The 11,434-nt window shown below is 48.9% G+C and overlaps 2 protein-coding genes across 3 annotated transcripts; one reads left to right on the forward strand and one right to left on the reverse strand.

Annotated features, from left to right (window-relative positions):
- Positions 1-44: 44 nt before the first annotated feature.
- LOC128758501 (isocitrate dehydrogenase [NAD] subunit alpha, mitochondrial) lies at positions 45-3,533 on the reverse strand. 2 transcript variants are annotated; one of them, XM_053864488.1, is made up of 11 exons: positions 3,383-3,533; positions 2,166-2,222; positions 1,863-1,946; positions 1,692-1,806; positions 1,449-1,636; positions 1,249-1,382; positions 1,065-1,167; positions 941-1,005; positions 562-646; positions 344-496; positions 45-281 (listed from the first exon to the last, which is right to left on the reverse strand). In XM_053864488.1, exons 1-11 carry the CDS (start codon positions 3,407-3,409, stop codon positions 186-188), a joined length of 1,107 nt encoding a protein of 368 aa, XP_053720463.1. In that variant the 5' UTR covers positions 3,410-3,533; the 3' UTR covers positions 45-185. The 2 variants fall into 2 exon arrangements, with proteins under 2 accessions (XP_053720463.1, XP_053720464.1); XM_053864489.1 differs by lacking the exon at positions 3,383-3,533 and adding an exon at positions 2,889-3,343.
- Positions 3,534-4,750: 1,217 nt separating this feature from the next.
- On the forward strand, positions 4,751-9,415 carry LOC128758502 (calcium and integrin-binding family member 2-like). The gene is made up of 6 exons (XM_053864490.1): positions 4,751-4,868; positions 5,194-5,228; positions 6,291-6,402; positions 6,467-6,614; positions 6,681-6,876; positions 7,979-9,415. The coding sequence occupies exons 1-6, from the start codon at positions 4,818-4,820 to the stop codon at positions 7,998-8,000; spliced, it is 564 nt and encodes a 187-aa protein (XP_053720465.1). The 5' UTR covers positions 4,751-4,817; the 3' UTR covers positions 8,001-9,415.
- The last annotated feature ends 2,019 nt before the right edge of the window (positions 9,416-11,434 follow it).

Consider the following 11,434-nt stretch of genomic DNA (forward strand, 5'->3'; position numbering starts at 1 on the left):
GCCCAGGACCATACGTGAAGCCAAGAAGGACGCAGAGACCGAGGTTCAGTGGCAGCTTCTATTGGTCGACACGTCAGCAGTAGAAACAATAAATACTTTGTTTACTTTGGTTATCAAAATAGAAATCTCCAAACACACTGGGTCATGTGACATTTGTGCGTTACAGCCCATCCGTCCCACGAGGATCACTGAGGGTTCAAGTCCAGGTCTTGAACCCGACGGCAGATCTCATCGGTGAACTCTGAACATTTGGAATTTCCCCCCAAATCCTTGGTCAAGACCTGCCCGAGACACTTCATCAGTCCTTTGTGCCATAGAGAGCCAGCACCGCGCGCAGATTTACCTTCTTGTCCCGGATGGTGTCGAAACAGGCCGTCTGGATCCTGTCGCCATGCTGGTGCAGGCCCATGTGACGCAGCATCATGACGGCGCTGAGGAGCAGCGCGGTGGGGTTGGCCAGGTCCATGCCGGCGATGTCGGGGGCGGTGCCGTGAACCTGCAGCACCAAAGCAGCCGTCAACAGCTCCCACCCGCACCACCTCGCACCTCTGGCGGACTGACCGACTCGAAGATGGCCACTCCGTTGGCGCCGATGTTCCCGCTGGGAGTGACGCCCAGTCCGCCGATCAGGCCGGCGCACAGGTCGCTGCCATGTGCACAAAAAGTTCAGTTACCGTCACAGGACCAGCATTTGCGTTGTGTCTCGTCCCCTTAAAGGTGACGGAGGTTTGTTGACGACAATTTGACGTTAGAATTTCCCTCAACAGAAGCGACACCAAATAGTCTGGAACAGCTCCAAGTACCGCCGTAGGCTGTTAGCCTAATGCTAATGGCCATGAAGCACGGGTCTGTTCAACAGGAGGGTCCACCAAGTCCTCCAACAGCTCGACTCTGTGGCGATACTACCTCACAAAAATGACCACCGCGGCGGAGCACTCACCTCAGAATGTCTCCGTACAGGTTGGGCATGACCAGCACGTCAAACTGAGTGGGGTCTTGAACCATCTGCAGGAGCAGAAGACACCGTCAGGTCGCCGAACAAGCACGTGGGTGGGGGCGCTCACGTTCAGGCAGACGGTGTCCAGGTACATCTCGGTGAACTTGATATCCTTGAAGTCCTCCGCCACCTCGCGACACTTCCTCAGGAACAGCCCGTCAGACATCCTCCTGCGGTGGAGAGAGAGGGAGGGAGGGAGGGGGTCACGATGAGCGGCGAGTCCTACCAACCGAGGGGGGCCGGTGCCTTACATGATGTTGGCCTTGTGCACGGCCACCACGCTGGTCCTCTGGTTGTTGCGGGCGTACTGGAAGGCGTACTCCGCGATGCGTCGGCTGGCGTCCTCGGTGATCAGCTTGATGCTCTGGACCACCCCGTCCACGATCTGCAGGCGGGACGTCCCCGCAGCTTCAGATCAGCGCCGCGGCAGGCACCTCCAGGCGGGACTCACCACATGCTCGATGCCGCTGTACTCGCCCTCCGTGTTCTCGCGGATGGTCACCAGGTCCACGTCTGTGTATGGTGTCTTATAGCCCTCGATGGAGACGCACGGGCGCACGTTGGCGTAAAGGTCAAAGGTCTTCCTCAGGAGCAGATTCATGGACGGGTGGCCTGCCGCGATGGGGGTCTTCAGGGGACCTGCGGGAGCATGAGAGGGTGAGGGACGTTTGAGGGGGGGGGGGGTCCTCCTCACCCTTCAGGCCGATCTTGCTTCGGTCCATTGACTCTTTAGCGTCAGGGGGAATCATCCAGCGACCGCCGGGACCCTTGATGGCCGTGACGTTCCGCTCCTCCCACCTGACCGGCGCCTGACACACACACACCTCAGTGAGGAGCCTCGCGACCCTCATGGAGAGAAGCTCACCTTTGCCGCGTCAAAGATCTTCATGACTGCAGTGGAGATCTCTGGTCCGATTCCATCTCCCGGGATCAAGGTGACCGTCTGGATCTGGGGACGGACACACACACACACACACACACACACACACACACACACACACACACACACACACACACACACACACACACACACACACACACACACACACACACACACACACACACACACACACACACACACACACACACACACACACACACACACACACACACACAGAGGTAAGTGGGGTCCAACGGTTGATGCCGACCTTGACGCCTGGATGCTCACCCCTCTGGAACCGGAGCACAGTGCAGACCTGTGAGCGGCTGCGACGAGCCGGGAAACCTGCAGACAGAGAGATGTGCTATGATACAGCGCCCCCTACTGTGCACGCAGCGGTAGCGTCAAATGCTTAGCTCACATTACCACCAGCAGGAGGCGCGAATGAGAAAGATTCGTGCCTCAAAATGTTGTTACCAATTATAAATATTAAAAATGTAATTGCATCAAAAACGGTTTCACAAGCAACGCATATGATAGAAAATACAATTTAAATAAAGTTACAACTAAATCTGAAGGTCTGAAGTCTTGCACTGAAGGTAAATTAATTATCTAGTGTTGTTACGGAATTCAATGGCAAACAGAGGCAAAACGCGCAGGCTACAAAACAACAACATTACAGGTGAAAAATTATTTCGATGGATTTACATTTAGAAAGGACGACGCCGTATTTCGAAATACTACCACTACAATACTACTTATATCAGCACATCTTTAGAAAGATGAACGGGATGAAGGAATAAGAATGGAACCGATCACGAGAAATAAATAAGAGCTAACTGGAAGAAGCGCAGAAAAGATGATGACAAATGGATGAAATATGATTCCTGAACGAGTGACGAATAATAATATTGACGACAAAACTGCACGACAGAGAGTCACCAGGTAGAAGGGAACTGCGTGCACCTGAAACTTTCAAAGCAGATTGAAACCATATTATATGACACTTACACGGCGTTATAACTTTGGTTGGTTGGTTAAAAACTGAACGGTAAAAGCCATTCACCGCGCCGCACGCTGGGCCGCTCCTTCACCTTCGACGCGAGCAAGGAGCCATTTCGGAACCAGTAACGTGAAAAGTGACTCAAACGAACTTCGGTTAGAGTGGAGGCGGTTCCGGTGCGGTTCGGATCTCGGCCGGGAGGCAGCCTGCGCCACAGGTGGGCGGTGAAACACGGAGTTGTACCGCTTCGTCCGGTCGGAACCCGGCGCGGAGCGGCTCGTGTGCGGTCATGTTTGTGGACGGGACACGCTGCTGAAGGGCACCGACACCGCCGCACTAGCGGGAGGCTACACGCTAAACCCACGTGAGCTGGAAAGTTCCGAACTCTGGGGAACCGCGCCCCGGGTTCCGAGCCCAGACCCAACTCTGTCGGAGCTGCTTCCACCGGGTTCGACCCCACGTTACGGAGCTGTATCAAGTTCGGAATCAAAGTGGCGTTTACCTTTGACCTCCACAGGCTGCTGGCCATCCTGCTGTCTGGCGCGGAAGAGGAGAGGCCAGGGCGTGTGACGTCACAGACCGGCCCACCAGCTCAGCCCCTCCTTTGTTCCGGGTGCACGCTGAGAACCTCGCAGCTTTGTAGAGTCACGCTCTTCGGATGACGTCACCAAGGTGAGGTGAAACATCTGGCGGCGAGCGCGGAGCTTTGGCCCCTCAGCCCGGAGAACGGTCCATGGTCCCAGGAGACCAGGCCGAGTGGGACTGTGCTGGCGGCTCAGACACGTTTCTGGAGTGACAATCCACCACATGATTGAGTTTGTTAACAACATACCAAATTACAAACATTTCCTTTTCTCGCTTCCTTGTTTTAATTTCCAATAATAATTTTTTGTTTTCTTCATGTTGACATATATATATATATATATATATATATATATATATATATATATATATATATATATATATGACAACAACAAATCCTAACACATTCACTGGATTTCACCTTATTGTTGCTGCCGCCTGATGGTCAGATGCTGGATGACCCTTTACCGCCACCAGGGGGCGGCAATTCAGTTCCCTCATGTCACTTCAATCTAGTCCCTGCAGTACACGGCAAAACAAGGAGCAAACAGAAACAAACGTAGTTTGATTCCATGTTCCGAAAGCCAGAGAATGTTCACACGAACCAGGTCGTCGGGTCCCGACTGCCACCTAGTCCTCTTTGCACCCGACCCCTATGAGTCCCTCTGTGGGAGGTGGGTCCACAGGAGGGACGGCCCATGTGGTCTTTACGGGCTAGGCCCGGCCGGGCCCCATGGGCAGAGGCCCGACCAGCAGGCGCTCGCATTCGAGCCCCAACCCCAGGCCTGGCTCCAGGGTGGGGCCATCACGTCACAGTCCTTGTTGTTAATCTTTTCATAAGGGCTTCTGAACTGCTCTTAGTCTGACCCGTCACCTAGGACCTGTTTGCCATGGAAGACCATACCAGGGGCATAACGCCCCCCCGACAACATAGCATAGGATCATTCACGGTACACAAACTCCCCCACCACGATAATGAGAATCGGACTGTCATCAGAGTCAGCTTTATTGCCATGGAAAAACATGCAACAATGAACCAAAACATAAGAAGAAGAAGAAGAAGAAGAAGAAGAAAAATGAATACAAATACACAACAATCATGGAAGTAACTAATAAAAAGTAACCCACAAACAACAACAACACATATATATATTTGTATGAAAAACGAATCATTATGGAACTTACTTTACTTGCTCATGTTTTCCGAGCAGTGGGGAGAAAGGAAAAAAAAAAAACACCTTGGGAATTTTGGCACTCCTGGACTTCCATACCTGCTCCGCGGCGGACCATCTACTCCCCGGCCGCCGCTCCACCTCCACCGTCCTGGGCGCCTAGGCCGCGGATGATGCGGCAGGATGGGCAGCAAGCCGAGCAGCTTCACGGAGGAGCAACTGGAGGCGCTGCAGGTGACGGCCGAACCGCTCGACTGTGACGTCACGTCGGTTCTCAATCGACGGCAGCTCGTGAAACGGGTCGCTTGACGCTGATTGGTTGCTGGGTCTTTCCTGGAAACACATTTAAAGGCTTGAATTCCGTCCAGAAAACCCGGGGCCGATCATGAACGCAGGGACAAAAACGGCGGCATCACAAAGAAACGAGCCAAAAACAGGACAATAAACAACAACGACCCCAACCAAGAAGCGACGTCCCGGTTTTCACCGAGTCGCGTGTGCGCGCGCTCGCTCGCGTGTGTCCCCTCGCCTAAACGCGCGTGCCTCTGTGTCGCCGCAGGTGTGCACCTTCTTCACCCGGAAGGAGATCCTCAGGTGAGTCCTCGGCTCTCGCGCTCCCCGCGACATTTTTGTCAGCCCAGATTATTGAGCGCAGCGCAGTTCTCAGTGGCGTTCCCAGAACCATCCGCTAGGTGGAGACAGAGGTCGATTTAGAATGGATTATGATGATTATTATTAGATGTGGAGAGATTCAATTCAGCAAGGATAAAAGATTTAGACACTGGGTCGTTTGCATAATGTATTTATCTACATTCATGAAATGATTTGTTATTTTGTGGTTTACATTGTATACTTTGCGTTGTTTGCTTTATTTAAAACCTCCAATTATTTTAGCCGTATCCACAGATCCATATATATATATATATATTATTTATGAGTACCTACTGGTTGTTCTCTGCATTCTCGATAGTTTTTGATATATTCTTTTTTACATTGTTTGCACCAAAGGAGTAGCGCTCAAATTTTGTTGTACACTGTACAAGGACAATAAAGGCTATTCTATTCTATTCTAAATAAATAACTCTAGTGCATGACGTGCTGAACATGAATGTGGATTCAGATTTCTGTCAACTATTAAGGATCTTTTTTATGCATAGGAATATATATTGCCCGATACTTATTCCACTGTGGTTATTGAATCATAAATCAGTATTTCTGCAGTCAAACTGTATGAATATGGACTCAGACTTTTGTCAACTGTCAAGGATCTTTTGTTTATAAATTAAAAGATGTTGTTTAACACCTGGAATGACTTAAATACACCGCACTAACTGCACAATAAATCAATGTTTCTACAGCAAAAATGTGTGAAACTTTGCTCACTTATACTACATGACCTGAGAACAAGGATTTGGAACCACATTTGTCTCAACTATTAAGGACAATTTTTTTTAAATAAATTAAAATATGTTGCTTTGTAAGAACAGCAATCCACTGCACCATGATTCAGTCTTTTTTCAGTCAAAATGTATGAAACTTTGACGCTCACTCACGAGAGCACATGACCTGCTGAAGGTGCCAGGCCTGCTTGACACTGTGTGCCCGAGTGTTGGCTCGACAGTGACGCTCCTGAGCGCGTCTCTCTCTCTGTCTCAGGCTGCACGGCAGGTACCGGGAGCTCGCTCCTCACCTGGTGCCGCTGGACTACACCAGCAAGCCCGACGTCAGAGTCCCTCTCCGTCTCATCACCAGCATGCCCGAGCTCAAGGTGAGCCAGCCGGGAGCCGGCCAGACCCGGGAGTGGTTCTCACTGGGAACACCTTCCTCCTCAGGAGAATCCCTTCCGTGAGCGGATCGTGGAGGCCTTCTCCGAGGACGGGGACGGAAACCTGAGCTTCAACGACTTTGTGGACCTGTTCTCGGCCCTGTGCGAGACCTCGCCCCGAGAACTCAAGACCATCCACGCCTTCAAGATATATGGTAGGACTTCGGGCTTCTGCCTGTCTCAGCAGCGCACCCGAAGCCAATCTGTGGCCTTGTTTCCAGACTTCAACAGGGACGACTTCATCTGCCCGGAGGACCTGGAGAAAACCCTGACCACGCTGACCAAGGGCGAGCTGACTGCCAGCGAGGTGAGGCTGGCGTGCACCAAGGCGGTGGAGGAGGCCGACCTGGACGGGGACCGCAAGCTCTCCTTCTCAGACTTCGAGAACATGATCTCCAAGGCCCCGGACTTCCTCAGGTCACTACCGCTTGTCTCTACTAGCAGCAGTGATGGGTAGATGAGGTGTCAGGAAAGGCAATTCTCAGAGGCCACTAGATGGCGCTCTTGGTTTAGAAATGATTTGAGGTTTCATTAACATCTTACAGCAGACAGCGCCATCTGATGGCGACTGAAAAATAGGACACTGTGTCATGAAGCCTCATCGACCCATCACCAGCTGAACCTTCAGACCAGAGAGAAGTTCCATCATGAAGACAAGTGCAGCATAGGATAAAAAGATTGAACGGAAGAATGAAATTGTCAACAGAAAAACATACAGAAAATGGAAAAAAAGAAAAGAAAAATAGAGAACAAGGGTGACTCACTCACATCAAGTTGCCGACACTTGTTTTGCTACTCACTGTGCAGGGGGCGGGGCCAAAGCAAGAGTCGAGAGGGCGGATCAGAGGGGCAGGATTGTGGCCACTGACTGTTGTCGGTGAATTCACGTCACCGTAAAACCAGGGCTTTGACTGGCGAGTTTTGAGAACCAAAACTAAGACTTGAAAGTGCAATTGAAAGTGAACACAAATAGAGTTTGAACATTTGAGGGGGGTTCAAAACCTTTTTTAATCACTCAAGTAATCTGCATTTTTATTCAACATCTATTTATTTTTTTAATTCAATCTTTCCACATTGAAAAACTCTTTTCTACCCAAAACCCTTTTCCCCGAATTCAAAACTCGACAGCAGATATTTACCTCCATTCATAAACATTGATAAGAAAACCTCAAAGAAAAGTTCAACGTGAAGTGAAAACCGGCCTCACTTCAAGTCAACCTTGAAAACAAAGTAGAAAAGCTCAACTGTAGTAAGCAACACATCCTCCACCTGAAAACTCTTACGAGCAATAAATAAATCAATAAATATAGCCCAAAGTAAAGCGTAAAAATGTCCCTTACGAGACAAGATGTTCCTTCCATGTTTGGAAAATAGAAACAGGAAGTGGAACTCTGCCCTGAAGGAGGCTTTACAGAGTGGCTTACAGCTGGGACAGGCTCCGCCCCCCGGAGCTAAACGTGACGCCACAGCGCTGGTGATAACGTGCTAATACCCCTCCACCTCCCTTTTCTCCCCACAGCAACTTCCACATTCGCATCTGAAGCTGGATGACGGCGCCCCTGGTGGTCGGTGGTGCTCCTGTGCTGAACGAAGTCACGTCCTGATTCTGTCACGGAAACACGCACGCGCTTTTTACTCACCGTGCCAGACCTGCTTTGACCACACGACTGTGTACGCAGTGGCCAGGAACCTTTTTGACTGAGGGAGCCGAGAAAACCTCAGATTTTGAAATGTAATTCCATATATATATATATATGAATATATATATATATACATATATACACACACAGGAGTTCTTGCTCCACTGATCCCACTGATGCACAAGACACATGGCAGCAAGGATGAGAACAACAACAACAAACATGGAGGAATCCTGCCTGAACCAAAGCAAACAGATGCTTTTGTTTGCTTTGTTTTTCACTACACAATGTCCAGGGTTTCCACTGCTCTGAATGGACTTGAAATTCTTATAACATTGAAATTCTTATTCAGATATTTCCAACACATTAAAAGAGCTTCAGTTTGAATACGGTGATATAAAAACTTGAATATAGTCACCATGGTGATTTATTGTTAAACTGATGCAAAATAAACACATTTTTTTGTTGTTGTTGTTTTTGTTTTGTTGTTTAAATGTATGTGTGGCTCCATCATTTGATTCAGTCATATACCACATTCATTCACATTAAAAAATGTGGATTATTTTTTTAATGGAATCCCAACCCTAATATATATATATAGACTTAGACATAGACTTAGACTTTCTTTATTGTCATTGCACAAAAACATATCACTGTATTATAGCAAGAAAATTTCCAGAAACAAAAACTATGTCCAACTACAATAAATATCAGATAAATACTAACAAAGAATAAATCAATAAAAATAAAAATATATCGGTCTATTGTTTTCTATTGATACCACATGTCTCTGTGAACCGGTGACGTCAAGCCAGCTCTTCCGGGACGACAGTGCAGCCTGTGCTGTGACTGTTGCCGTGACAACGTTATATCAGGCCGAGCAGCGTTGGTCCCATCGCTGTCAATAACAAACTCATGTCAGTCAGGCACCATCACTGTCCAGTTTGGAAACACTTCTTAAGACGCACTTTTACTCTTTGGCTTTGATACAACCGCACAGCTGATCTTGTTTGTCATTGTATCTGCACATATTTTCATCTTAACAGTACTTCTGCCTTTCATGTCTTAATTCTATGTATTTATTATTTTCAATGTTGGTTTTGTCTTGATTTTACAGTCTGCACAGCACTTACTGACGATCTGGTGTTGTTTTCCAAGTGCTTTGTAGATAAATGTGGTGTGGCGTGGAAACTCAGATACTGTGACCGAAACAGTTCCCATGATGCTGTGCAGTCCAGTCAACCAGTGGTGGATCGCTACAACATGGCTCCGCCGCCACAGCCGCTCAGCTGAGCCGCACGGCGCTCCGTGGAGAAGTGGGGAAAAGAAGAAGTCGGTATACATATGGACAAAAACAGCATCTTTTAGCACTTTATTGTCAGCAAAACGCCTGTAACCTGTGGCTAGCTGGAGTCCGCCTGAGCACCAGTGGCGCAGGCTGCGTAAATGTTGCCGTGAAAGGTGTTCCTCTTTTCCCCCAGCAATAGACGACTGGGTGCGCGCGTGTGAGAGTGTGAGAGTGACCGATGAAGACACGTGGCTGGAAACTGTGAGGTGGTGATCGATGTGCAAGTGAGAGGTTCGAGAACAGGAAGCCGATTACCATCTCTGAGACACTCACACCAGCTTGTCTTTCTTAGTGAGGACACTCGCTGCCATAACCCTTTCCCCAGCCGCTCATCCTTAACTTAACCATCCAAAACAAGCTCTGTCTAGTGTTCGGACTGGGGCTGGTGACGGAGCAGCCTGGAACATGGGCTCACGGTGAGCTTCCTGTTGTCGCTGGAGTCAGCGCTCAGAGAGTTTCTGAACTTGAGACTGAGCTCATTCATTCATCTCATCTAAAAGACTGCTCCCTTGCTTTCCCACGGTGTCCGTCTGTCTGTCCGTCCCATGACCACACTTAGGATGGTTCACTAATCCCTTCATGGATCCTGTGTTTGGACCAGGACTCCATATTCTTCAGTCCAAAACCTTTTCCTATTTCAGGGTGAGATCGGGTTTGTGCTGTTGCCATGGCAACTCTCAGCCCCAGCTCACGTCTTCCTGCGGAGGCCAGTGAATTCATGACATCTGTCATCGCATCGAGAAACAGAGAGCGAGAGACAGAGAAAAGCCCAATATTTTTGAGGCTTTTTTCATGAGCCACGTGCTGCTGGAGTGCTACAGCGCAGTGGTTTGATGAGGGGGTTGTTACAGTGGGGCTGGGCTGTGAGGGGATGGAGGCCGGAATGTTCAACCAGTGCTGCTCTTCCAACTGAACCATCTGAACATTGTCTGGAAAAAAAGGGCCCCCCAAAGGGACTCCAGTGAGCCGAGCGCTGTTGAACCCAGCCCAGGCCTGGGGTCAGGGGTCAGGTGGGTCATGAGCCCCTGCGAGTGGCTGTGTCAAGTTGTGTTCTTACCTGGCTGTTGTTGTTCGTGCAGGGATCTTCATAATGACTCGTCTGAACAAGTCAGACCTGTGGAGTCTCTCTGGCTTACCTGCTAGCATGGAGCTGCATCACTTCCTGCCTGAGATGGACAGTCTGAGGGTCGGCCCCTGGTGGCAACATTTTAGGTCTGAGAACTCGAGGCGCAAGAAAGTACTGATACACTCAAATATCAGTTCCTGATCGCACGCTATTGTATCGACATCCTTGCTGAGACACCGCGATACTCGATTGTGTGGTTTCGTCTTGGTATTTTTAGTTTGATCGGCAGACACTCACAGACTCACTGCTGCGCTTGCATGTGTTTCATACCAACCTGTTCTGTCTGTGCTCTGGAGTTATTTGCTTGTGTGAGCGGTCACCTCTTACTGACCAGTGCTCTGCGTTGTGTTCTGGCACGTAACCAATTAAAGAGTCAAGTCGTCTCCCAAATTTGATTTTTCTTCTCTCTCAGCTCACAAGACAGAATCTGAAGTGACACAGAAAATAAAGTCAATTCCAAGCAGCTGCAGTTCTCACACTCTCTCAGCTCACTGTGCAGACTTTACATGTGAAAAAAATGAAATACAACACGATACACTGCACGTGTACACAACGTCAATAAATGACACATACAATTAAAGTACATAAGCTATTACGACATTCCATACCTGAAGTGACTGAGAAAATAAAGCCAATTCCAAGCAGCTGCAGTTCTCACACTCCTAATGGAAAAAAAAAGAAAATCAATGATCCAGCAGCCATTTTGATGCACGCGCACGCTCAACAGACCCCCAACACTCACTGAAACACCTATAACTCAACACTGACAAACCCCGAAAAGACACATCGAAACAACAATAAACAACCGCAATACTACTACACTCCATCAAATCTGCATTTTCACCACATTTTACAATAGTC

Source organism: Synchiropus splendidus, chromosome 5 (genome assembly GCF_027744825.2).
Source record: "Synchiropus splendidus isolate RoL2022-P1 chromosome 5, RoL_Sspl_1.0, whole genome shotgun sequence".
Classification (NCBI taxonomy): domain Eukaryota; kingdom Metazoa; phylum Chordata; class Actinopteri; order Syngnathiformes; family Callionymidae; genus Synchiropus; species Synchiropus splendidus.